Genomic DNA, 27,960 nt, shown 5'->3' with positions numbered 1-27,960 from the left:
TTCATTTTAATCTGCTCGGTACTGTACAGCGATGGGGTCCAATTAAAGGGTATCCCCATCGAACTGAGGGTCTGTCAGTTATGCTCTCCTTGCACGTCTGTGGAAACTTTGAAACACCTTCTCAGCCTGCAACTCTTTATCTTAGATATGAATTATTTGGTAAATTCCTTCCTAACCCTAAGTATCTGAGTTCAGCTTCTCTTTGGAACCGCTAAGTGAATGGGCTTCATAATGGTTTTACTCTTACTACTTTAAACAATTGCTCGATTATGATCCATGTTCGCTTGGGGGAATCTATCTATGAAATATTTCCATCAAGTGAATTTAAACATTTAAGAACTGTAAATAGTAATAACATCTATTCTCATTTTATGATTTATTTATTGTCTTGTGAAAAGTTTCAATAAACTATGGCACACAAAAAAATGAATATTAATTTACCTGTGCAAGTTACTTTGTCTGTGGTTGTTCTGGTGCTTTGGACCCTTGGGATTGTGTTATTTGGGGGAAGGCTGATTGTTGGCATGTGTTGGAGGGAACAACATTATCCTGATTTTCAGGTTTTTTGATTGTCTCTCTTTTGTTTTTACTTCAGTTTCTGACGTTCTTCCTGCACACTATAATCCGTGGATTCTTTCACTCGGCCTGCGGGGCGCTGTATGCAGCTGTGTGAGTAGCCATGTTTCTAAATTAATACTTTAATGAGAATAGTGGCTATGCTCCAACATAGGGTTTACTCTCTTTTGTTGGTAGAGGCTACATTTAGGCAGACACCAGATATTGTCCTGGATCTTCTTTGCTCTCCCATAACTTTCACATGTTCCCTTTCCCTCGCGACCTCGGACAGGTATCCCTCCAAGCATTTCGGTACCTTGACGGGCCTGCAGTCGCTGATCAGTGCTGTCGTCGCCCTGCTGCAACAACCACTGTTCATGGCCATGGTGGAGCCCCTGCATGGAGATCCCTTCTGGGTAAGAGAAGCGGACCACGGCATCCTTGCATCAGTGCATGGTGGAGAGAGTGTAGTCCCTTCACAGACAACTTTTTATTATGCCCGAGGTGTGGTCTATACATAAGGAGGCAGAGCACCAGGTTGTCATTTCAATAATTGGCGGAGCGTGTCAGGTCCACTCACCGGTTCCTTCTTCATATGCCCATGGTGCAGACTTACATAAGACTGCAGTTCAGCAGGGTGGCATTTTTCTGAGTAAGAGGTTAATGCCAAGATGTAGGTTTTACAGATATGTAACATGGATTCATGATATTTATTTTGAAGGCAGTAACTTTACCCTAGAAAAGTGTGTTTGGGCTTAACAAAGACTACTCAGTGGCTAGGCAGTACAGATGGGATGCTGTTTTTAAGGAGTGGGCGGAGCATCTCCCTATGTACCCTACCCACTCTCTGCCTCGACATGGGCGGCTTTATATAACCAATACATAGAGATACATTAAAACAAGCAAGGAGACAATGGATCAGCTCTCTATGAGATAGCGGCAGAGGGCACGAGCTATGATGCAAATCCACGGGGGTGTGGAAGGTATAGCCAGAAAGGACTCCTTCCAGGTAAGGATGAACAGCTGGCAAGGCCTTTCCTCACAGTGTGAAGGGTATAAGCCATTCGCAGTGCTCCATTTGGCTAGAAGAACTGAGATGATATAACAGATGGGAGAATGTTAACCTATAAAACACATTTCTCGTGTGTATAAAAACACAGGCATTTCTATGGTCATAAGGGGTGCCAGAGTTATTTTTTTTAAAAAGAGTGAAGTCACAGTGGGATGGTGCTCCAAATTACAAAGAAAGATATACATGATCACATTTGTATACTCTTTCCCCAACCTATAAGAATTCATTTTAAATGTCCCAATAAAGGGGCAGCTTGGGAATTGCACTTCATGGGGACCACACGCTGCTCCTGGTGCGAATAGGCTATTTCTGAGTGTCACGCTGCCTTCCTTTCAGGGCCATGCTAAGCCCTCAAGTAGAAACCTCTTTTGGATGTGCCTAGTCCTCAAGCAGTTTCCACTCATGACTGCTCCTCTTCAACAGCACCTTGGGTATCTTTTTCTAAAGGCTCACACCACGTCTGACGACCCTTTACCATGCCTTTGCCTTTGGGTAGCTACTTCTCGTGGCTCTTTCCTTTGGAAGTGTGCTAGTCCACCATGCGGCTTCTTCACGGCCACCATCCTGCACACCACCATCTAAGGAACCTGAGAGAAATCACACCCCAATCACAAACACCTTCTTATCCGTCTTTTTAGATCCATATTAGTATAGGCTTCATTACCGCCAGGAAGAGGAGTTCTGGTTATTACAAAAAAAGTCATAGAATGACACAGCTCGAAAGGAACATAATGTAAACAGTTTAGTGACACAACACGGCTTTAGGCTATCACGGTCACACATAGTGATTGTGCCTTAGAGGGCCAGTAAACTGGACGGGCATATTTACGGGAATAATACTTTTTGGAGTCTTGTGACAGTCGCGATAATTCTGCAGCATAGGAGTGAACAGATCAGCCAGCCCCACCTCTTGGAACCTTAGTACAACGGTAAGAGGCAGACACTGTGCTGTACCCTACAGCTCCACTCCTCTTAAGAACAATGCACTTCCAGCTCCAGGAGCTAGTGAGGGCCCGGTCTGCTTCTTTCGAAAGTCTAAACTTCTGCCCCAAAGAGGCACATGATAGAACAACTGTCGAGAAAGAAGACTCAGAGTAGAAAGGCTCTGCTTTGCATTGGTGTCTAGGGACATAGTCTACTCAGTGCTGGTGCTAAAGACAAGCACCTCTACACAATGGGATGCTTATAACTTGGACATTTGTCCATCTTTGTACCAACACATTTGCTCATTCTCTTTGCCCCTTTTGATAACCAACCCAGTAAGGTGCAGAATGAGACATGTCTTCTTTGTTGGCATAAAAAGGCTGTAGGTTTATTTTCACAACATAATAAACGCAAAACACACCAAACAAACTTTTGTGAAAATAGTTCTGAAGGTGCGGCGACTGCTCCGTGTCCAAAAGTTGCTTCCGAAAAGAAACAGGTTCATCGGTGCGGCAGTCGTCCTGCTCAAGCGGGATTCTGCTGCAGCAGGACGCCCGCCGGCTTATATGCAGCCCGATACACCCGTTCCCATTGTTGCCCTTCACTGGCATTTTCATAAATTTGGCACGCTTCCCACCCCCAGGCTCATTACATCATGCCTCCCCCTTAGCTAGGGGGGAGGGAGGAGGACCCTGCCCATGTTATCCGGGCACTCACGTTCAGGTAGGTACCAATGCACTCTGATCAGCACAAGGTAAACTCTATATATAATATATGATGGGGAGTGGACGGAACAAATGTCATAGACTTGTACTTAGGGCCTCTTAAAGTGATTAATATTCAAGAAGTTTGTGCATTTCTCTCTCTCTCGTCTTTCTTCTTATTTCCTCTCTAACGTGCTGCCTTTCCGCTCACTTTATCTTCCTATCCTTTCCCCCTCTTTCTCTTTACGTCTCCTTCTGTTCCACTTCAACCTTTGCCCCTTCCTTCCTGTGCCCATTTTCTCATCCTTTGTTGCTGTTTCTTCTTTATCCTCGCCCCTCTACTGCCCACTACAGGTAAATGTTGGCCTGCTGATTCTCTCTTTCTTCGGCTTCCTGCTCCCCGGATACCTTGTCTATTACCGCTCGAAGTTGATCAAGAAAGCAAGGGCCAAGGAGGCGCTACTTGCAGACGGGGCACACATCAAACTTCAGGAGGCCGAAGCCAACGGGATGGTAACCAGGGACACAACGGCATAGTGCCTGTCAGTGACAGTAACGGGAGAGTCGGAGAACCTGTGCACACGCCCAACCAGAGATTGAGAGCGCCGGCCCAAGGGACGGTCCCTTCAGCCCAGCCCTCAAGGTCAGCACTTCAATTAGGACATGCAAAAATGGACAAACCACCCCCACTCCGCAGCTCGGACTTGTATATGTCTCAAAAACAATGTGTTCATTGGTGTTTTATTTATCAGTATATTTTTTATAAAAAATATTCAAATAAATTCTCTGAACCGTAACGAGGTTTACTGTTCCATGCTTCATAACATTAATGACACTACTGACCATCCATGCAGTATACAACACACCGTGAATGTCTAGTCTTGGCTCTTTAGTCTGATGCCCCCTTGGAAAGATGAGGGGAACATCACAGGTGCGCTCACCTGCACCGCCAAAGTGCTCGCTGATCAGACAGAGCTAGGAGGGTCCAGCCCTGCACTGGATCACCTCCTAGATACCTAGTTAATTGCCAAACCTACCCAAGAAGGGCTCTGGTTGCTTGCTTTACCGCCTGACTGCCATAAGCTGTTGGTCAGAAGGTGTCCCAGCTCTCCCATAGAAAATGGAGCCAGCTGCTGCTGGTTTTCAAAGCCGGACATTTCAGCGTGCTCTTTCGACGTCAGCCATTTTGATGCAGCATGTTCAGCGCAAGTCCCATTTCTGTGTGCCCTGTTGGCCGTGGCCAGCGGGGCACAGGGACCTATCCGCACCGATATATTACTGTTTGCTTATATATATTGTTTTCTAGATTCGGGGGCTGCAGCGGTATCCCCCGCATTCATGAAAGTGAAAGCGGGGGACATTTTAAAAAAAACTGCAAGATCAAATTGAATTTAAAATGCCCACTTTGCTGCATTTTGCAATCTTTTCATCCTGCGTTATTTTAACGTACATTCTACAGTACAGCTTCAAGTACTGAGCGTGTAGTGTTTGCCTTAAATGCAATGTCACCGAAAGCACTGCAATTATTAGTGCTTATGACAACAGTATATTTAAGCAAACAGCAATATCCTGGAGCGGATAGGTCGCTGCACCCGTTTCGCTGTGGTGAACGGGGCGTGCCTTAGAGGGACCTGCGCCGAATGGGCTGCGACGAAAGGACGGTGCCTAAGAAGACCAAAGTGAATGCTACACCTAAAATAGTCAAGAATTTTAAGTATTAGTTAGTTCATTCATGTTATTACAGTGGCTAGCACTATGAATTTAGAAACTGTTGGGAAAACTCATTTGGAGGGTTGTATGATGAGAAAAGTATATTGCTTAATTGCTTCACAAAGTAAAACTAACCACTGTGGACTTTTTGCTCGCCAGAGTCCTCAATTTATGAAGAGAGCGCCTAAATGGGAAACAGGCAGCCCTGCCAGATCATGGAAATAAAGACATTTTCAGCCTGCCCCTGCACGATTTCAGTTTCGACTCAGGAAAAATTCTCAATTTTTCACTTCATAGACTTGCAAATGCAAAATTGTTCTGAATCATTACATTTCGAATAACATTTTACTTAATACAGGGAAAAACGTCAGGCAAAACATTTATTTACTGTATTTCTACCCAACAAATAAGTATACATTTTAGATGAATAGTAAGAAGAATACAAATAGTAAGTTATCAAGAAGGATTCACTTAGTTTTGTGTCAGTGGAATGGGGGGTACAGCAGAGTAAGGTGGTGAATATGGGCGAGCAGACGGGCGCGAATGAGGTTATACCTGCATTTTGCTAGCAAGACTTCACGGATAATAAATAGTGTGTTTCTTAGAAATTAGCAAGGGAGCTTTTATATATTTTTAGCAGTTTTAGTGAGGAAAAGGTGGAACTGGTCTTGTGTCATCAGAAAGTACCAACAGATGACAAAAGTCAAACGTGTCACTCTCTGGTGCGTGGTGTGTAAGACTGATTATGCTATTAAGATAACCGCCAATGACATCTTCAAAACCGCTGTTTCTTGTGGATGGTTTACGTTTCAAGGGTCTCATTTGGAAGATGTTTTCATGCCTAAAGAAGTGACCCTCACTCATTCACTCTGGAGTCAATGGTCTCTCGAAAATGCCCATATATTTATATTATGAAACCTCATTTGTGCTTTTAATTGGATGTTCCAAAGGATATAAAACCTCACAATATGAAAGTTGAGCAATTGCTACTCTATTTTAACTTGTGAAATATGATTATAATCTAGAACTCATCTGTTGAAAATGCTAACCTTGACATAATATAACCATCTAGTGCCCTTTAGTAGGTCACTAATTGTGATCAACATCATCTTGGCTGAAATCATCTTCAGTGTCAGCATAATTTATTGCAGCATTTTTGCAGCACATCTTTTGACTGGAGGGTGTGAGACTGACACATTACAGGAAAGAGGCAGTGTGCAAGGCAACATTCTACATTTCCTGCTGCAATATCCTGGAGGATCTTAGTGTGGGAATCATCCTCACATAGTTTCCTCCACTCTCACACATTTCTGTACAAGGTAGGTTGATTGCTAGGCATTTACATGGTGGATTGCATCTGTCCTTCACACACAAACATCTTATCAACTACCGAATAGAGTCAGGAGCACATGGCATGTCACAGAGCGTGGGCACTATTTCTCCATTGTTCATGTTCCATCCATGTCCATTGGGAGATAGATCTGTTGGCCATGAGTGGTGGTAGTTGACTCACTTCACGGCAGGTTCCGAAGCAGTTCTTGTAGGTGGTAACCTTTCCTAGCTTGTCTTAGATAACCTAGTCCTGCACAACTCTGAAAGTTTAGTTATGCTGGTTCTGAGGTGATAGACATGCAAAATGAATGCTTCCTGTTTATTCTGTACCGCTTCAGGAATTATTCCTGTGTTTCTGATTGAATGCCAAAAGGTCTTCAGTCACTATTGTAAATGCTTTCCAGTATGAGATTTCATTTTTCCCTGACAAAGGACCTGTGCAAACAGACCCAGACAAAGTGTAAACTGCAGGTAATGAAGAAGCCATCAAGGATCCTACTCATGGTAATATCTCTGCAATTGAAATTAAGTGTTTTGAAGTAGCCACAAAGTAAGACTCAGGGAATTGTGTATACCTTCGTCTATGAAGAGTGAAAACATCTGTGTCCTGTGCAAATACATAGAGATGTGTCACTCCTCTTACTGAGGCATTGATGGCAACAAGAATTATCCTTGTGTCTGCCAAGGTATCTGAGCGACATGAGGCAGCCACTTCCTTTCGCCACACAACCACAAAACGATCTTTGGTTATTTGTGCACACTGACCCATTTTTTGATCTGTAGTGATTGGGCGCAATTTCCTGGATCCCCTTTTCCCTTGCCATTCTCTTGATTTAGTAGTCTTTGTATGTGCTTGGTGTGTACATGTTTTTATACTAGCAGTACTTGTTTCAATTTGTTTGATTAGGGCTTGAGACACATCTTTGCATGTCTGAATGTCTTGACTTATCCAGAACTTGTACACTTACCATGCCATCAACAATTGGAACAGATAAGATCCTTTAATGTGGAGTATTAATAATTACTGTTGTTGGAGTTGTTTAGTTGCGGTTTGTGTTTCTGCTATGAGTTGCTGGGGGAGAGATAAAATGTAAGATTTCAACCAGTTTGCTTTTGGTGGTACAGCAGAGAATTCATAGAGCCCTGATGCCTCACATAAATCTACTTGATGTTGTGATCGTCTTACAGAAAGTAGTCGTTGACACACAGATCTGGATGCTCATAACTCTGACAGTACCAGCCAATTTTATTTTTTATCTTCTTTGAGTTTGAACACAGATTTCGTTTTTTGTTCATAGGATCCCATAAATTGATGGTGCTAGCTTCAGAGATGTGTATCTGTGTTCTGAACTCCTTATACAATCTAATACCAGGAGCAAGGATTTGACCAGCATATTTTGAAATACTATATCACTAAAAATGCCTTGGTTGCAATGTTGGCAAGTTTAGGCATGAAAATAGATTTTCAATCCATTTAAATTAGATAAGCAATTCATAACAATATCGTCCCTGTTTAGTGTTTCTTTGGCATCATAATGATGTTTGTGCACAATATCATAAGAACATGCCTACTAAATCTCCTGCAACAATGAAAGGTCTGTTTTGATGTTATAGTGTTTAATCAGCCCCAAGAGCACAGAATGGAATATTAAGTTTTCCTCACAACCCAGTTTCCCACTCTTACCATATTGCAGGATTTGACTCTATAAAAACACATTTCTGCTAGATAGTATACCATCCTCCGGATCTACGTGATCACTGCGCATCGGGAAATTGCAAATCCGAAAAGATCGGATTGCAAAATTCTGTTGCACAGTGATTGCATAGATTACTTTCCACCATCCTGCATCCCCCTACAACTCTCCCACGTACCGTTTTCGGCAGCACACACAGCAGTGTGCCCTCAACACTCCTGTACCCCTGCAGCATCATTTCCCTCCAGCTAACGTGGGTCAGAGCTGATGCAGCGGGGTCCCCTTTTCTTTTTTTTTTCTTTTTTGCCCCCCGCTTCCAATGGCATGGAAGCGGGGAGAACCCCACAACCTCCGAAAGCCTATAATGCTGAACAAGGAGAGCAGGGGATACTCCCGCAACCCCTGGTCCCCATGTTTGGCATTATATGCCTTGATGCTTTTTCACAAGAAGAATGTGCAGTAATTGCACATTTGGCTTTTTTTTCTTATGGTTTTTGGGGGAAAACCCCATCATCCCAGAGTAAGTATGAAAGTTTAATACAAAGAAATGCCCAATGGTTGCTTCTACTGATGGAATGTGCTCTTTCCAGTCACCACATCAAACAAACCGTATTACTGCCAACAAAGAATCCACCATTCCCATGTAATTCTGCATCATTGTAATGTTGGTGAAATTGTCCTTGGACATTGTCAAACGCCTTCATTTCTTTTAGACATGCTACATTTCTCCATGGTTGCTAGCAGGTGTTCAGTATAGCAGCTCTGGATATATTTGGTTGGAATTCTTCTAACTTATTAAACATTTCTGCATAGGGATGCTTCTTGAAGAACACCTCCAGATAGCAGGCATACAGTGCAACAAGCAAGTGTGTTTGTGCCCTTGTCCGGCTTGTTGAATTTGTATGCCTTGGAGAATTTCTTGGACAGTGATGCCATTGTACTTGACATCCCACATTTGAGCAGTACTGGATCTATCAATAAGAGCCAACAGCACAAAGTAATACCATACACATGTGCAGAACAATGGGCCACAATACAAATCTATCACAAAGACACTGTTGAGACATCATTAGTTGCTGCACATACCTAAATCCCATGTTACAATAATGTAACACATTTTGAAGATGTTTCACAAATATATTTTGTTACATTTTCCAGATATGTCAAGAAAGTTAACTGATTAGAACCATTTGTTGGGGTACCTGGTATGACCGACATAACACATATGTGGGTTATTTGCTTTGGCACGTCTTGTAAATGTTGCATCAAAAACAGCCCAGGTTGGAGCAAACTTTGGAAAAGAACTTGTTATCCTAGGTTCATTTTGAGAGCCTGTAACCATTGCATCATCATCTGTCTTGCTTGCATATTTTGTGCGGTTTACATTCAAAGTAGTAGAATTTGCTATATTTCTAGTTTTACATAAAACCACTGCACTTCTTAAAATGATTTTAAATCCTTAGCACTGTATCCTCGGAATGTCCTTAAATGGTGGTCAAGGTTTTCCAAGGCAGTGACTGTCAAGGAAGCTTTAAGAAATTCGGTGAGGCTTTAGACTAGGGAGATCTGACAAAAGGAGAGGGTAGTGATGCTGCCGTCAAGGAGAGAGGGTAGAGTGGAATGTATGTTGGTAGGTAAATGAAGTATGGTGGTAGACAGGTGTATAGCATCTTGCTTCAACACCAATTGGGAAAGGAGATGTGTTACATCTTGTCTAACATAGGTGTCCACCATGTAATATGGATTATAATAGTGAGAAGGAATCCCATGAAGGAATCTAGCAGGAAGAATGTATGTAGAATGTATGGTTCTGAAACAATCATGGGTGAGAGGAGAAGAGAGAGGTCGGTGGGCTGAGGCTGTAGTGCATATAACTCTATAAAGCACTGGAAAAATACTTGCCTGGTGAGGATTTTTTTTGTGGCTCACTGTCGGGATGATCGTCTAATAATTGGCTATTTTCTTTCAACTGTACAGCATCATATATCTTCTGTCCTGCATCTACAGTGCAAACAGTGGGCAATGGATGCCTCCCATTTTCAGGCCTATCTCAAAAGAAGCAGGCAGTTTTTTGCAAAAGTAGATCAGTACATTGAGATCTTGTGCGGGAAAGCTCATTCCTGCTCACCAAGACTTCACCAGCATCTTCATGTGTCTGGCCTAGTAAGATTACCTTCGGGTATGCACTTCTTGTAACAGAAAATATGACAATTTGCATTACTGTTGTTTATTTCCTCTTTAGTTGTATTTTTAAGTGTTCTGCAAGGTGTTTATAATCAATGTCTTCACACCTATTTCAGGTTTTTACAACATTAAGTAGTTTATTCAGTAGATTTTGATTTTTGAAATAAAGCCTCCCTTTGTTGGCGTTGAAGCAAACACAAATGAAAGTCTATACCACTCAGGCGATTTGCATTTGGATGACAATGTCCATCTATCTGCATTACACCTTGCATAACTATAGTCAAACAGTTGTATCTGAAACAGATAACAAGCAATCATTTAAAAAACGAAGAACTAAACGTGTAAACACTAGTGATGTACTTGCATGTCTGTATTATAAAATATGACCTTTTTAAAACACGATCGACTTCAGAATAAATGTTAGGGCCACTTTTTAGGCCTAAAATAGTTTTCAAAAAAGGCCTGAGAATTTAAAATCTGTCCATAAATAACGGAGATATTGAAGATGTTATGTACTTTGTTGGCAGCTATCTTGGTGACATCATCATTACTACACTCTATGCAGCTAGAGTGACACCATGGAAAGGCTGCTGTAGAGTTCTGTTGGCCTCCCGACTCAAACAAGTGGGCGTGTCCGGCGATGTGCAGCAAAGGGCATCAAGGCTCTGCTTCCTATAGAGCAGGCCCAAAAATGTGCCCTCAGCACTAGCCACTTGTAAGAGAGAATTGACCCTCGGCAAGTAACAAATGGTGCACTGTGTGCATTTGAAGAACTGATGGGGCAAGTAGTGCAGCTGCACATGCATGGATCTTTCTGTAAATGTCACTGATTATGTACAGGAGAGTACTACAGCTTGCAGAACACTAAGAACAATGCAATATACAGGCTCCACACTGAGAAACTTTTCCCGCCGAGTACTACCTGTCGGAAACCTACATAAATGGGGAGGTCAATTTGAAATGTAGAGATTCGCCACTGCAAACACAGCCTTCCCCAGAGGACTCCTGAACTTCGTACTGCACCTGAACGACCAATTCAAGGGCTAATGTGACTGTAAGCTGGTCAGCCAGACCAACTTTCCATGAAGGCATTGTACACTAGGTTGAAAGCAAATTCCGGACAGCATTATTACAGGTATGTTGTGTCCTATTGTAAGATGTGTGTATTGCGATTAAAGCCAATTAGTGATAATGTTTCCATTATCTAGGATCTGGGAGCAAATACGCTGGTAGTTCTCTAGCTGCAGCCCCAGTCACTTGTGATTCAGCTGTTTTTCTGTTGCCCAAAAAGCCATCATGGCCAGGGGTTAGAGAATAGATGTCTCCGATAGTCCTGGCAGCATCTGCCCCCCCCAAAATAAAGAGGTGATGGCTGGGAGGTTTTGAATTAATTTTAAACTTCCGGTAATTGCTCTGGGCAACCCTGCAGACCATTGTTCTTTGATTTCTTTGCCTGTCAAGTCATTACAGCAGGGGAAAAGACCATATGCAAATCAGGCTTGGTACCACCCCCAAAGGGGCAGTCCAGCACGAACTGCTAGGTCACATCCGTTCTGCACGAGACCACAAGCATCCTCAGACATGTTTCGGCCTTGTTGGGCCTAGTAGCTTGGGTCTCTAGGCCCAGGAGCCACGGGAACGACGTCTGAGCACACCCGTCCCACTCGGGTGACAAAGCAAAACAAATAGCCGATGGCTGGAAGATTTAGAATTAATCGTAAACCTTCGGCAATTGCTCTGGGCAAGTCTTCCTACCTTCATCACCAATACAAGGAGCTGAAGCTTAAATTGAAGAGGCGCTGAGTCTTCCCTCAGCTTTCAGGAATGGCTAAAAAAAGGCCACACTCACCAAATGTTTATTGCTCCGGCCCCTATTGTACTCCAGATGGAGCCAATCAGATCACAAGCGTTGTTTGGGTTTGTATACGTTTATTTAATTTCTGCAGCCCAGTACTGTGTGTGCAAATGGGTGGGAGCTGAAGTGGAAACAAAAGACCAATACAGGGAGATGAAATGGAGAAATGAAATCACATTTTAAAACAAAACCAACAGACGAACAGGTGATGAATAAGAACAAAAGGCAACATGGGAATCAAGAAAAACTGGGAAAAAACAAAGAAAGTGTCTGGAAGAAAGAAAGGGAGAAGGAAAAAGAGTGAAAGATAAAAACAAAAAGTGCATACAAAAGAGAAACCGAAAAGAGAAAGGGAAGAATGAAATAGAAATAAAAAGTGAAGAAAAAAGGACAGAAGCTATAAAAAGAAAAAAAGGAAATAAGCCATGGAGTATAAGAGCAAGACAGGTATATGGCAGAAAGAAAAATCCTAACATGGAGAAGAAAAGGACAGAAAAAGAAAATAGAAAAGGGGAGGGAGAATAGGAAGAAAGGAAAACTAGAAGATGGGATGAGCAGGAGGGTAAGAGGGGAAAAGGGCTAAAAAATAAAAAGGGTTTAAGGAGGGCAGAAGGAGGGTATGAAGAGGAGTGGGTAAGGATAACATAAGGCGAGGTAGAAGGGGTGATGGATTGAATAAATAGAGGAAGAAGGAAGGGAAGAAGGCAAAGAGGAGGAAATCAGAGGAACAACCAGAGAAAGGGTGAGGTGTAAAGAGAGAAGGAAAGCGCGGGTCAGAGTTGTAAAGAGGTGAGGATAAGAAAAATAAGCATTGGCAATGCCAACAATTTGGGCGTTTGTGTAGGCATGGGAATGGCACTTGCCAGGCATTGCCATAGTGGCATTAACTGGCCCTTCATGAAAGCACGTGTAAAATGATGTGTGCGCCCGGGCATCTAATAGCAGTGCCTGGCAAATGCCTAATCCTTATACACAGCCAAAATTGTTGGCTTTGCCAATGCTCGTTTTTAACCACTTGACTGTGGAGGACGAGATATCTCATCCTCCACACTGCTTACCTGTGGTGGGGGACGACTCCCAGGCAATGAATGGGAGGGAGGGCTTCCCCTTCATTGCCTGGGGGTCAGGGGTCAGCACTGATGACATCTGCGCACACTACATGCGCCGATGACGTGATCGGGAAATTAAATTTACATGCTGAAGCCTTTTGGCCTCAGCATGTAAATTGTGCAGACACGTTTTTTGTGCTCATGGGCATTTCCTGCCCGATTGGCTTGGGGGAGGGCTGGTGGGAAAAGGGAGACTCTCAGTTTAGCCTGCGCTGCATCTAGATAGAAATGTGAATATTAGCATGAACATGTACCACACTCAGCTGGAATTCTCAATTTAGCCTGCGCCGCATCTGGATAGAAATATGAATGTCAGCATCTACCACACTTAGATTGAATTCTCAATTTAGTCTGCGCTGCATCTAGATAGAAATGTGAATATTAGCATGTACCACACTTAGATTGAATTCTCAATTTTGCTTGCGTCACATCTATACAGGTTTGTGAATGTTAGCACATGCAACACTTAGATGAAACCGTAATGATGACAGGTGAAACACCCGTATGGAAACATGATCACTAGCCTCCTCTCATATAGACAGAATTTTGAATTAACAAGCACCACACACCCAGGTGGAATAATAAATGATAGCAAGCATCACACCTAGACATAACTGCAAGGACAGAAAGGCCAACTAACCAATCCACTAACAATTTCACCCCTCTCCATACACAGCTCAAACTCTAACCAAACACAACCACAAGCCTAAAACGCAGCAATCCGCACAAACTTCACTACACTGCAACAACAAAACAAACCGCACATACACTTGCAAAACAGCAAACGACGACTACCTATTGTAAAACACCCCAAGCCCAGCCAACGGACCCACCGGGCTGAGGCTGCCAACAGCAAATCACTGCTCTCTTGCACTTTTCCAACCTATTCCCACTAACTCAACCCCCACCCCCTCCCTCTTTCAGAGCCGCCAGAGCGCCAGGGGACCACTCCGGTGGTGACAGTGCGCGGTACAAATGTCCTTTAACATTAACAAGCAGATTGCTGGTCAAGGATTCTCGGTCAACAATCCCACTGGATCACCAAGGAATTGATGTGGGTGGGTAAAAATGTAACAATATGGAACAATGTTGTTTTGCCTCATCTGGGGCACACTTGGGGGCATCAGGGGGCTGGCCCTATGCCTGTGGGGCCGGCTCCCTCAGGAATCCCCCTTAAGGAGGGGCAGATACTTTCTGCTTCCCTGGGGGGGGGCAACACTGTGGGTCTAACTCAATGTTTCCATCCCAGGGAAGCAGAACAGGGCCCTAGGCCACCAGAGAAATGATTTTGGGGGTGGGGGCCCCCCAGGCCAAACAGTCCCTACCCTAAAAAAATAAAAGTAAGGTTGCACAGTCTTGTTTTGCCTTTTTTGGGAGAAGATGGGTGTCCCATTTGCCCCCAAGGAAGGCAAAACAACATAGCGCACTATGAAAGAAGGCACACTTGGGGGCATCAGGGGGCTGGCCCTGTGCCTGTGGGGCTAGCCCTCTTAAGAATACCCCCACAGAGGGGCAGATTCTTTCTGCTTCCCTGAGAGGGCAACATTGAGGGTCTGGCCCCATTTTGCCACCCCTGGGAAGTAGACAGGAGCACTAGGCCACCAGGGAAAGGGTTTTGGGGGTTGGGGAATGTTTGGCCGTTGCCCGCTGGAGCACCACAGGCCGTCCTGTATCGCTGGCCAGGCCACTTTAGAGCTTTTCCCTCCGGGGAGGAATGGGCACCCCACTAGGTCGCCCCATGACTGCTGCTGGACTGGGGGGTGGTTGACCCACATGCGTGGCAGACGCGAAAGGCTTGGGGCAGCAACCCCAGCCATCCGAGAGAACTGGCTGGGCTGCGTTACAGTTTTTCCCTCTGGGAAGGGACAGAGACCCAGCCGGGTCACCCCAAGACCCCTGCTGGGCTTGGGGATGGTTGACCCACATGGGAGACAACCACCCATGACTGGGGCAGCAGCAGCACCCCAGCCGTCCTGGAGATCTGGCCAAGCCGCGTTACAGCTTTTCCCATCGAGAGGGATGGGAAACCTGCCGGGGCTCCCAGGGACTGCTGCTGGCGACTTACATGGGAAACAGGAGCCCAAGCCCGGCCGTCCTGGGGCTCTGGCAATGCCGCGTTACTGCTTACTCCCCGGAAGGGATGGGGACCCTGCCGGGTCGCCCCATGATCGCTACTGGGCTGGGTGGCGAATCATGTGCGAGGCAGACGCCCAAGGTCAGGGGTAGCACCCCCGGCCATCCTAGAGATCTGGCTGAGCTGCGTTACAGCTTTTCCCTCTGGGGAGAGATGAGGATCCTGACGGGGCTCCCTGGGACCGCTGGTGGGCTTTAGGACGATCAACTCACATGGGAAACAGGCGCCCAAGGCCAGGGGAAGCACCCTCAACCATTCTAAAGCTCTGTCCAAGCTGCATTTCAGCTTTTCCCTCAGGGACCCTTCGGGTCGCCCCATGACTGATACTGGGCTGGGGGGCTGTCAACACAGGGGCTGCTCCAGTCTGCTATCTCTGATAATCTTGATGTACTTGCCCCTGTCATGAGGATCCACATGAAGCCTAAAATCAAGTGCAACTCCTGGTAGGACTCTGTCCTCGTCACCCTTAACCGCAAGTGTAGGGTGGCTGAGAGGAAATGGTTGGCATCTTGTACATCCTGTGACAAACTGGTCTGCAGCTTGCTCCAAAGGCAATGCCTACTCTCTGTCCTTACTAAGAAGAGAGCTCACATCCAAGCCCGCGTTTTGGTGGCATCTAACAACTCGGCCGAACTCTTTAACATCTGCAAGGAACTGGCCAAACCTTCCACAGTCTCTACCCTCTGTACAGGCCTGGCTTCTCACTTCATCTCTAAAACCCAGGATATCCTGTCCACCCTCTCTGCTTCTCCCTCCACTCTTTCCTCTTCCGCTGGCCCTGTTGCAGCCATCACCCTCCCTTCTCTGCCTTTCCTCTCTTCTCCCCTGACAAGGTTTCTAGACCAGTCTGATCTATTAAAACCTCATCCAAGCAGATTCTTCCAAAACTATCAAGGACCACACTGACAACCTCGCTCCAGCCTTGGCTGACTTCTGCGACCACTCCTTTGCCTCTGGAACCTCAGGAACCTTCCCCTCCCCTCTTAAGCACTTTCTTGTGCACCCTCTCCTCAAGAAACCCTGCGCTGACCCCTCCCTTTCCGGCTAATTATTGCCCGATCTTCATCCCTCCTTTCCTGGGCAAACTCCTGGAAAAGCTGCCCATCTCCCAGCTTAATCTTCACATTGAATCTGTTGGTTGTCTCTATGACCATCAGTCTGGCTTCAGAGCAACTGGAAGCATGGAAACCGCTCTCCTGAACATCTGTGAGGACCTGCTCGCCAACCTTGATTCTAACCTCCCCTCTGTTCTCATCCTACTGGATTTTTCTTCTGCCTTTGACATGGTCTACCATGCCATCCTGCTAACCGACTCCATGATAATCTGGGTATCGCAACTTCTTTCCTCTCTGACCAACCCTCCCAGGTCCAACTTGGGTCCTTCCTCTCCTTTATCTCGCTCTCGACCTTCAGTGTTCCCCAGGGGTCTAGCCTTTTGCCCTGGTCGTTCAACCAATACCTGGCACCTCTCGCCCTCTGGACACCCAGCTCATCTTCAGGATCCCCTCGCTGCCTCTTCTCTTTCTCTCATTCCTGACTGTGTCTGCAATCCAGGAGTGGTGTGCCACCAATGATCTCTGCCTGAGTGACAGTACGACAGAGATCCTCCTCATCGGCACACCTGCACCCCCCTTTCCCGCCACTCTCTGGCTGGCCTCCCTTGGCCCTCTATCTGCTCCTACCTGTAATGCTAAGAACCTTGGGGATATCTTCGATTCCACACTCTCCTTCTCCCATCACAGAAGTCAAACTACCAACTGTACCTCCTCAAAGGTATTCTTCATTTCCTCTCCTTCCCCCAGAAGCTCACTGTTTCCAGAGCTCTGGTTCTCTCTAGGCTTGACTACTGTAACAGCCTCTTTTTAAATCTACCCTCCTCTAATCTCCATCCTCTGCAGAATAGGATTGTGAGAGTTGTCCTTGGCTACAAGCCCAGGGATCTTATCTCTCCAGCACTGAAATCTCTCCATTGGCTCGCAGTGGATGCAAGGATCAAATTCAAGACCCTTTGCATTGTCCACAAGGACTTCTGGGGCCTGGGACCTAAATACCTCTAGCTTTCTCTTCAGACGTATCTTCCTTCTTGAGCCCTTCACTCTTCCACCTCTAATTCCCTGAGGTCAGTCGCTCTTCTAAGCAACGAGTTGGGGGCAGATCTCTCTCTTTGGCCGGCGCCTCCCTCTGGAACAGCCTCCGTGCCTCTCTGAAACTTGAGCAGAACCATCTCTGGTTCCGGAAGCAGCTCAAGACTTTCCTCTGTGCTTCTGCCTTCTCTGTTCCCCTTCCCTGCTGATTTCCTGTCTGATAAAGCACTGGTTTCCTGGACAACCTCTGAATCATCCAACCCAGGTACCTGCCCTCCCAGTTGCACACTTGCACTGCCTCCTGGCAACCCTGCACTTGGGGACTGCATCTGCATCCCTACAGCCCCCCTACTTGCACTTATCCAACACTTGCTGTCTGCACTTAGCGCTGCACTACCACATGTTGGCCGCACTCTTTTTCTATGTCTCAATCCTATGTCCCGCACTACTCCTCCCCTTTCCCTGGCACTTTTCCCCTTCCCTCTCCCTCGCACTTGAGCGATCTCAATGTCACTTGGCCTAGTAAGATTGTTGTCTTGTCTTCCCTTGTTTCACCCCTTGTCTCATCGCTCCTTGAAACACTTGTGTATAGGCACGCTATAAATAAAATATCATGTCATAACGCACATGCGAGTGAGAAGCCCCAGCCGTCCTGGAGCTCTGGTCATGGCGCGTTACAGCTATTCCCTCCGGTGAGTGACGGGGACTGCACCGGGTCAACCCATGACCGCTACTGGGATGGGGGGCAGTCGATGAACACGCGAGGCAGAAGCCCTGGCTGTCCTGAAGCTCTGGCTCGGCTGTGTTACAGATTTTCCCTCTGGGGAGGGATGGGGACCCTGCCAGGTCGCCCCATGACTGCTACTGGGCTGGAGGGTGAGGCATGTGCAAGGCAGATGCCCAAGGCAGGGGCAGCACCACTGGCCGTGCTCGAGAGCTAGCTGGGCTGTGTTACAGCTTTTCCCTCTGCGGAGGGATGGGGATCCTGCCGGCTCTCCCTGGGACCGCCAGTGGGCTTTGGGGCGATCGACTCACATGGGAAACAGGTGCTCTGGGGCAGCACCCCTGGCCGTCCTCGAGCTCTGTCCATGCAGCGTTTCAGCTTTTCTCTGAGGCGAGTGAGGGGGACCCCTCTGGATCACAGCATGACCGATGCTGGGCTGGGGGGCAGTCAATGCACATGCGAGGCAGAAGCCCCGGCCGTCCTGGAGCTCTGGCCAGGGCGCGTTACAGCTTTTCCCTCTAAGTGACAGGGACCCCGCCGGGTTGCCCCATGACCGCTACTGGGATGGGGGGCAGTCGACGCACATGCGAGGCAGAAACCCTGGCCATCCTGGAGCTCTGGCTGGGTTGTGTTACAGCTTTTCCCCCTGGGGAGGGATGGGGATCCTGCCGAGGCTCCCTGGGACCACCGGTGGGCTTGGGGGTGGTCGGCCCACATGGGAGACAAAGCCGCGAGCAGCATGGCAGGCCATCCTGGAGCTCTAGCCGCGTTGCATTAAAGCTTTTCCCTCTGGGGAGGTACGGTTACCTAGATGGGTCGCCTCATGACCGCTGCTGGGCTGGGGGGGCGGTCGACCCACGTGCGAAGACAGGAACCCAAGGCGGGGGGCAGCCTCCACAGCCGTCCTGGAGATCTGGTCAAGCTGCGTTACAGCTTTTCCCTCCGGGCAGGGACGGGAACCCTTTCATGTCACCCCATGACCCCTGCTGGGATAGGAGGCAGCCCACCCACATGCAAGGCAGACACCCAAGGCTGGGGGCAGCACCCCCGGCTGTCCTAGAGCTCTGGCTGGGCCGCATTACAGATTTTCTCTCCGCAGGGGGAAGGGGTCCCCGCTGGGTCGCCCCATGACTACCACTGGGCTGGGGGTGGGGGGAGTCGAACCAGGTAAGAGGCAGTCACCCAATGTCGGGGGCAGTACCCTCGGATGTCCTAGAGCTCCAGCTGGGCTGCGTTACAACTTTTCCCTCTGGGGAGAGATGGGGAACCTCCCAGGGCTCCCTGGGACCACTGGTGGGCTTTGGGATTGCTCTGCCCTCTGGGAGCTCTGGCCGTGGCGCATTATAGCTTTTCCATGCAGGGAGGTACAGGGACCCCGCCAGGGGCTCCCTCGGACCACTGCAGAGCTGGGAAAAGTCGTCCCACATGAGACACAGACGGCCCAGGCCGGGGGCAGCAAGCCCGAGCGTCCTGGAGATCTGGCAATGGCTAGTTACAGTTTTCCCATCCAGGGAGGGTCAGGGGACCCTCCTGGGTCGCCCCATGTCCACCGCTGGGCTGGGGGGTGGTTGACCCACATACGAGGCAGATGCCCAAGGCTGGGGCATCACCCCCAGCCGTCCTAGAGCTATGGCGTTTAAGTCTGGGGAGGCATGGGGACCATGCCAGGGCTCCCTGGGACCGCAGTTGGGCTTTGGGATGGTGAACCCAAATGGGAGACAGGCGCCCAAGGTGGGGGGCAGCACACCCGGCCGTCCTGGAGCTCTGGCCATGCCACGTTACAGCTTTTGCCCCCGGTTAGGGACAGGGATCCCGCATGGGCTCCCTTGGACAGCTGCTGGGCTTAGCGACAGTCGACCCACATGGGAGACAGGTGCCCAGGGCCGGGAACAACAACCCAGGCCGTCCTAGAGATCTGGCTGTGCCATGTTACAGCTTTTCCCTCTGGGGAGGAACAGGGACTCCGTTGGGTCCCCCACGACTGCTGCTGGGCTGGGGGGCTGTCGAACCAGGTGCGATGCAGATGCCCAAGGTCGGGGTGGCACCGACATGGAGCTCTGGCCTTGCCGTGTTACAGATTTTCCCTCTGTGGAGGGATGGGGACCATGACTGCTGCTGGGCTGGGAGGCAGTTGCTCCACGTTCGAGGCAGACACCCAAGGACTGGGGCAGCACCCTCAGCCATCCTAGAGCTCTGGCTGTGCTGCGTTACAGCTTTTCCCTCTGGTGAGGGACAGGGACCCTATCAGGTTGCCCCATGAATGCCGCTGGGCTGGGGGGCAGATGACCCATGTGCGAGGCAGAGGTGAAAGGCCGAGGGCAGCACCTGGGCTGTCCAAGATCTCTGGCTTGGCTGAGTTACAGCGTTTCCCTCTGCGGTTTGATGAGGACCCTGCTGGGGCTCCCTGAGACCACTGCTATGTTTGGGGAGAGTCGACCCACATGTGAGACAGGCATCCAGGGCCAGGGGCAGCACCCCAGCTGTCCTGGAGCACTGGCTGTGCCGCGTAACAGCTTTGCCCTCTGGGGAGGAACGGGTACACCGCATGATCACCCCATGACTGCCACTTGGCTGGGGCAGTCGAACCAGGTGATAGACAGACGCCCAAGGTCGGGAGCAGCACCCTTGGCTGTCCTAGAGCTCTGGCTGGGCTGCAGTGATGCTGGAAATGCCTTATGGAGGGACAGTGCCTCCTAGTCCTTGTCCTACCACTTCTCTGTGTATGTTATCTCTATGTTTTCTGCCACTAAGGCCTATTCTCGACCTCTGGCAGTGCAGCTCTTCATGTTTTCCTTTTGATGAACAACACCCATGGGATACCTTCATGGCACCCAAGGGTGGGGGTACACTCTTCAACCCCTTATGTGTGTTTGGGGCACCTCTGTGTTGCCCACAGAGCACCGTATGGGTTGGTGGTAGCTACATGCTGATTTGGCAGTGGCCCTGAGTGTTCTCTATTTTTGGGAGACCCAGTCCCTGCCATAGGAATCAATGGATTCCTGATGGAAGACAAGATTACCACTGTGGCCTCTGGGTTTCTACTGCCTTTTACCTTGTTTCCTCCTGACTGCTGTTGGGTGGAAATACCATATATGACTCTGCGGTTGCCTCCTGTCAGACTGACTGGAGTCTTCTCAGTGGCTGTGTGTTGCGAGTACACCCTTGGGTGGGACCTGTATGAATGGAGTCTGAAGTGAACTCACATTCTGTGTTGTGGGTGTTTGGTTTCTGTCTGTGTGACACAATTAATGAAACAGTCCTGACATGAATGTAGCGTAGTGTGCTGAAAGGCTGGGTACTTACCCCAATCCACATTTTTTGTTATGGTGTCTGGGTGGAGTGAATGGCCTGAATGCCTGTGAGCCTGATTGGCTGACTACCTGCACGAATGCCCTTCTGCATAGGGTGGCTGAGACTAGCTCAGCCAGAGTGAATGGGGAACAGATGTGTATATCTGGTGACCTTGCACTATTTGTTCAGAAGCTGAAGTCGAAGCTGAAGCAAGAAGAACCTGTTTCTTGGAGCCCAGCTGGAGGAGAAGTCTGCTGTTGCATTTTCTTCATGTAATCCCAAAGCTGCTGTGTTCTTTCAAGGGCTGATCCAGAGAGGACCTGCAAATGAGACGTCTCCCCGAGCTTTGAGGGACCATTGTGCAACCTGTTGCTCTTCATTTGAAGTACCCTGGAAGTCAGTCCTGTGTGCCTGCCGTCCGGAGAAGGGGTCTTCGTGAAGCCTAAAGAGGAGTGCCTAGACATCTCGACTCAAAGAAATCCTTTGGTGTTACCCAGAGTCCGGAGGTATGTTTTGTGACTGCTGGAAGCCGTTGCTATCTACCACCCAGAAGATAGTGTAGCCTGGCATTGTTCTGCTGGACACCTGGAGCTGCAAATGTTCCAAACTGCCTAAGAATAATTCAAGGGACATCCTTGCCATCAACACTGACTACTTTTTCCTGCCACAGAGAGTCCAGAGTCGCTGAGTACAGAGGAAGGTCCACTGGTGGGTTTCCTGCCACCAGAAGATAAGGAAGACATCCCAAGGGGCCAGGCTTGGTGAGGGTCCGAGGTCCACTTCAGTGGTTGAGTTCAGGTTGCCAGAAGCCATCCATGTGTCCATGCTGTGGCTGCATCACCGAAGAACCAAAGGTTGGACAACCGTGTAAATCCGAAACCCGACACCAAAAATGACCTATGCACCCATTGTCGCAAGAAGTCATTGAGGGTCCCCAGGGGCCTTATCCGCATCTGCCACACCTTTAAGGAGCCCACAGCAAGTTTCATCTTGACAAGACTTCTAGTGACAGAAATCCTCGACCAACGGAGAGCTCTGCGAAGAGCCAAACTGCTGAACTTCCGAAAGACTTTGGTTCCATTTTTCTTCTTGGACTCAGCATCCCAGTGGCTCCTTCTTCAAAATGGGGGACCATCCTCGGAGGGAATTGTCGAGTGAAACCGAGAAACTCTGCCACTTTGCCTGCCAAGCCACCAAAGGTACTGTGACGAGGAAGAGCATCTTCTAGCCTCAGGTGTCGTCCAGGGGGTCCCATATTAATCTTGGATCCTTTTCTCCTGTGGGCTCTCAGGTACTTTGGGATGGTATAACCTTTTTAAAAGAAAACAGAAAGTTATTGAACATTATTGGACTGGGCTGTAAAAGACAAGATAAGTTACTCCCTAGCTTTTCCTTTACAGGTTGCCCAGATGGGGGGATTCTCACACAGAATTGTATATCAAGTCTAAAGAAAGCATTCTGCCGCTGTTCATAAATAACCTGCCTTTCTTCCCTATTGTATGCTGGTACACCTCACTTAAGAATTCACATACATATTTAACATTGTCTGCAGTTGGTCCATTTGCTACTGAATTTAAGTATTGTTGGTGGTACCACATAGAGGGCCTAATTCACAGAAGCAGTTTAGAATGGCAAAACCACATGGAAAACATTCTGTGAATTAGGTCCAGAGTGTATATATTTGCCATTCTTTGAATAGAACTGCCTGAGTAAAAAGTGTTATTATTTGTGAGGAAAAGAGGGGTGGGGCACGGAGGCACCATGTGCGGTTTGCAGGGCCCAGGAGACTACAATTCCCATGAGGCAATGGGTATCATGGATGCGCACGCATACACGCAAGCAATACTGCCTATAAAGTCCCTCCCCAGCCCGTGCTGCTTGTTGGTGATGCTGGCGTCTGGCACGGGCCAGAGAAGTGTTGGCAGGACTACTGATGACCGCAGGAGGACGGTGAGCGTACACAAACGGGGACCAGAGGAGGAGGCACCAGGAGAATTCCCTTGTTGTGCGCGCGAGGTCGCACTACTCAGACTGCGGGTTTGTCCCGCCCAATGCTTGATCTGAGAGGTGGCAGTTGCCCCCCTCCAGGCCTCAACTCCACGTTGGTGTCAAGGTGTGTGTGTGTGGGGAGGACATGTGGAGGGAAGACAACAGCCGGAATAGAGACTCTAGCAAACTCTTGAGTTTAAACAGGAACGTTTCATCTGGCATACGAAACATTCCTTTCTTTATTTTGCAGCAGGTCAAAAGGGAACACTCCAAGTAGCAGACGTGTTTAGGGCAGGGGCTACGGACACTGACATTTTCATTGGGTGACGTTTGTTTAATGCTATGCTCTGCCATGTTTTTTGTGTTCAGCAAGCACTCTTAGTGCTAAGAGAGTGAGCTCTTGTCTCTTATATGTGTGCTCATGTACTGCCTATGTAGAAGCTTTTTCAGATCTTCCTGGTACTATGTTGCTTATTTAGATGCTTGCCAGCTATGTCATGGTTCACAGCATGTTTGCTTCTTCTTGTGAGCATAGTTCTAATCAAGAAGGAGTGTGCTCAAGCTGCTCAAGGGAGTGAACACTGGTATTAGGAGGTCAGGTGCAACAGGAGAATTTAAGTGTGTTTCAATTCGTGTTGTATGTACCTTTCCTTACATCCCTAATACCCATCCACTACGCAAGATCCTTACCCTCATTCCAGTTACCCTAAACACCCCCTTCTCTATCCACAATTTCTCCCTAACCCTCTTCCCCCCCATTGTCTGCCTCGCAGTAACCTGTTATACTAAATCACGAGCCAGTGCCAACTAAGGTGTGAGGGGTGATATATATATGTATATCTGAATCTTATTTTATATAACAAAGCTGTGTTATTACCTAACAGTGTGTGAACATTCCTTTGCGGGGACTTGGGGATTCACTGTACAGGCCTGCATCACCTCCTGAAAGCTTAAGCCTTGAATGCTCATCCATTGCTACCCATTGAGAGCCTTGGCTGAGGTGTTCTGTGTCTTGACCTTACCATAAAGAGGGCAGAAGTACAGATATCCCCTCCACCCCAGTCTTTACACTGGTGGTACAGCAGCAGGATCATTGGTTTTAAGACACAGTGTTAAACCTAGCTACTACTAAATATCCACACTTCTTTACTATTTTAGGGTTTAGTGGTGTATACTGATAACTACATTACAAACATTCGAAACTATTGCAAATGGTAAATTGACTAGGGTGAGCTTAGATGCTCTCCAGAGTGTTTGTGAAGTGAGAGAAATCGATTTTGAAGAAAAGTCTAGGGCAGCTATAGCGGAGCTTATAGCTGCTCTTGTGGATTTCCAGGCAGATTGTGATACACATGATGAATATGTGGGGGAAGGTGGCGGGGGGAGGGGGTTGGCTCTGATGTGGTCATTGCCCCTGGTGAAGTCACAGATGTTGCCAATGGAATGCCCACCTCTCCTGTAACTCCTATTCCAAAACCCAGCATTGTTTCTCAGGAAAGTGCCCTGGAACTTGAGTTATTAAGGATGAAACTAGCATTTGAATGCAACAAGTTAGAGACTGAAGCTCAGTTGAAGAAGGAGATGGAGCTGGCATGACAAATAGCACCAAAAGACAGAGACTCTGAGTGTAAAGGAATCCAACTGGAGAAAGCTAGGATAGAGACTTCAGCCAAACTAGTTGAGAGAGTCAGGTCTCCTGCTAACAAATGTATGAAAGATGTGGTTAGTATGTGGAGGGTTCTGATATCCTCCAATGGATAGAGGTATTTGAAATGGCGTGTGCTATCCATGATGTTGACCATAGAGATTGAGCTAAGTGTTTATTAAAACATTCTCCCTCTTAGGTCCAAATATCTAGTGGGGTCAGGTCTCATGTGGGTGGAGTAAGAGTAGTGGTGCTCCTGCTGTAAAGCAGGCTTCCAGACGATCCAATTCAGTGCCCCGCTTACCTGGCACCTCTTTGGGTGGTGAGGCCTTGGACCACAGGAAGGGTGACCCCAAGTGTAAAGGTAAGGCCCTTGGTGTCCAGGCTGGCAGCCCGACATACCCTTACTCTATGCCTGAGGTGAAGGCAACTGTCCTCCCCTCCTCTCCAGGAATCACCTTTGGTGCTCCTGTAGAGATTTCCTTAGTGTCCCCTGGGGCCTGAGACCAGTACTCAGAAGTACTGGCTACTCTGCCACAGAACACTGAAAGATTTGTGAGAAGTGTCCTCATAAATGGCAAACTTTCCACTGGTTTGAGAGACACTGGGGCTAGCAGGACAGTGGTGGACAGGACCCTGCTCATGCCAGAGGACTATGTAGGTGCTCCACTGAGAACCACCAGGTTAGCTGGTGTGCTTCCCAAACGCTCTCCTGTAGCCCTAGTCACCATTCAGATTGAGGACAAGACAGCAAAGTTTCCTATCATGGTTCAGGACAATGTGCCTTTTAACATTTTGTTGGGGAATGACTTTGTTAATTTGGGATGGGTTACCCCTGACTGCTGCTGCAGTCACTAGGTCACAGGTGAAACAGGGCCTGACTGAAATACAGTTACCCAAGCGAAAGGGGAAACCTAAGGCTAAGAGGAAGATTAAGAAGACCACCTCTGTGAAGTGGGCTCCTTCTCTTCCAGCTGTTTCAGCATCACCCACTGTGGTCCCAGCTCCTACAGGACTAGACCCATGATGACCCATGACTCATCTCCTGACGGAGAAGATCCAGAGGACCCTCCTCATGGAGAGGTACTCACCCCAGAGGATCACCCAGATCTCCAGTGCTTGTTAGCTGAAGGTGGCCCTCTGGGCGGATTTCTGTAAAGGTCAAAGATAGTGCCACTCTCTTGAGGGTCTAAGGAAACAGGCCCAGCAAAAAAGGTGAAGTGCCTAGGTCTTTTAATATTTATTGGGAGAGCGAGCTCCTTCACAGTGAGCCCACTCAGCATGAGCCTGGTGCAGTCAATAGGTTGGTTGTAACCCAGGTATCCTTTTGCAGTTGGCACATGAGGTACCCTTAGCTGGTCAACTTGGGACCAAGAAGACCAACAAAGACTCTCAGCTCACTTTTATTGGTCCAGAATTGGAGTAGAAGTGGAAGCTCACTGTAAGACTTGTCCCACTTGTCAGTTGTCTGGCAAGAATAGAGGCTGTGTCATTGCCCCACTGCAGCCTTTGCCATTGGTTGGCACACCATTTGAGAGGGTGGACATTTACATTGTTGGTCCCCTACACCCTCCAACATCAGGTAGACACCGGTTCATCATGGCCCTGGTAGATCATGCCACCAGGCACCCTGAGGCTATACCCCTTCAGACCTTAAGTGCCAAGGTGGTTGCCAGGGTTTGCTCTCCTGGGCATTTTTAACAGAGTTGATTTTCCGAAACAGGTGATTTCTGACCAAGGAACCAACTTCATGTCTAGTTACATGCAAGCTATGTCAAAGGAATGTGGCGTAACTTATAAGTTCTCCATCTCCTACCATCCTCAGACCAATGGTCTGGTTGAGAGATTTAACAAGATTCTCAAGGGCATGTTGGGTGCTTCGGAAGAGCCCCTAAGGAAGACATGGGATCTCTGCCATGCCTGGTGTTTTCCAATAGAGAGGTGCCTCCAGAGGTTGTTGGTTTCAGCCCCTTTGAGCTCCTCGTTTGACATCCATTGAGGGGGACCCTTGCCTTAGTAAGAGATGTTTTGGAAGCCACTCCTCTGGGTCCTGCCAAGCAAGTGGTGGACTATGTGTTAGGCCTCAGAAGGAGGATGGCATAGATAATGGACCAGGCATCAGTGAATCTTAAGGCAAGCCAAGAAAAGAACAAATACTGGCATGACCTTAAGGCCTCACAAGTGGATTGGACTCCTGGTCAGGAGATCCTTGTGATGGAGCCTACCAAGCCTCAAGCTTTGGAAGGTAAGTGGACTGGACCCTTCAGGATAATCTCCAAGATGGGTGAAGTCAACTATATGGTGGACGTGGATATTCCTGGGGTAACCCCCCAAGTCTTCCATGTGAAAATGCTCAAGCCTTTCCACAGGAAAGGAGAAGTACCATGCCTCTTGCTAGCTTCAGAGCAGGAAGAGGATGAGAGTGAGCCCCTTCTTGATTTGCTGCATAGCAACCCTCGGGATGGCTCAGTGGAGCGAGTGCAACTCTCTCCAGATCTAACACCAAAGCAGCAGGGGACCAGCAGGCCTTTCTCATGATATTGACACTGGTGACAGTGGACCTGTCAAAAACAGATGCAACAGGATTGTCAGCCACTGTTAGAACATAATATATACAAAGAGGAACTCCCAAACGTTCAGGAACTTAATGGAGCCAAAAACTATCTGAAAACACAAGGGTGTTCCTGAACAAACTAAGTTGAAGGTATCGTTTACATAGCTATCAGTAATTATTCAACTGGTAGCCTAAACAGCAAATTATATCAAATTGTCAGTATTTGATTTTCTGGTATATATCGCCAATCAAGGTGACCTTATAAGAAGGGACATGCAGGCAGAGGTCACCAAGATGTTGGACTTGGGTGTCATTGAACCCTCAACCAGCCCCTGGTCCAGCCAGTGGTCCTTGTCCAAGGCAAGTTGCCAGGCAGGTACCAAGGATTGGATGTTCTGTG

The 27,960-nt window shown here is 47.9% G+C and overlaps 2 protein-coding genes across 10 annotated transcripts in view; one reads left to right on the top strand and one right to left on the bottom strand.

The window, feature by feature from the left end:
* Window positions 1-4,052, top strand: part of SLC43A1 (solute carrier family 43 member 1) — a 383,027-nt gene extending 378,975 nt beyond the window's left edge. Inside the window, exons 13-15 of the mRNA XM_069629016.1 lie at window positions 596-669; window positions 848-971; window positions 3,610-4,052. Of these exons, the coding sequence (XP_069485117.1) occupies window positions 596-669; window positions 848-971; window positions 3,610-3,792 (381 nt within the window). The 3' untranslated portion in view covers window positions 3,793-4,052. The remainder of the gene's footprint in view (window positions 1-595; window positions 670-847; window positions 972-3,609) is intronic.
* Window positions 1-27,960, bottom strand: part of LOC138513884 (uncharacterized) — a 588,633-nt gene that overhangs the window by 469,905 nt on the left and 90,768 nt on the right. The gene's annotated exons all lie outside the window — the stretch shown is intronic.

Source organism: Ambystoma mexicanum, chromosome 12, assembly GCF_040938575.1.
Source record: "Ambystoma mexicanum isolate Mex_15411 chromosome 12, UKY_AmexF1_1, whole genome shotgun sequence".
NCBI lineage: Eukaryota > Metazoa > Chordata > Amphibia > Caudata > Ambystomatidae > Ambystoma > Ambystoma mexicanum.
This window is presented reverse-complemented; position numbering and strand designations above follow the sequence as displayed.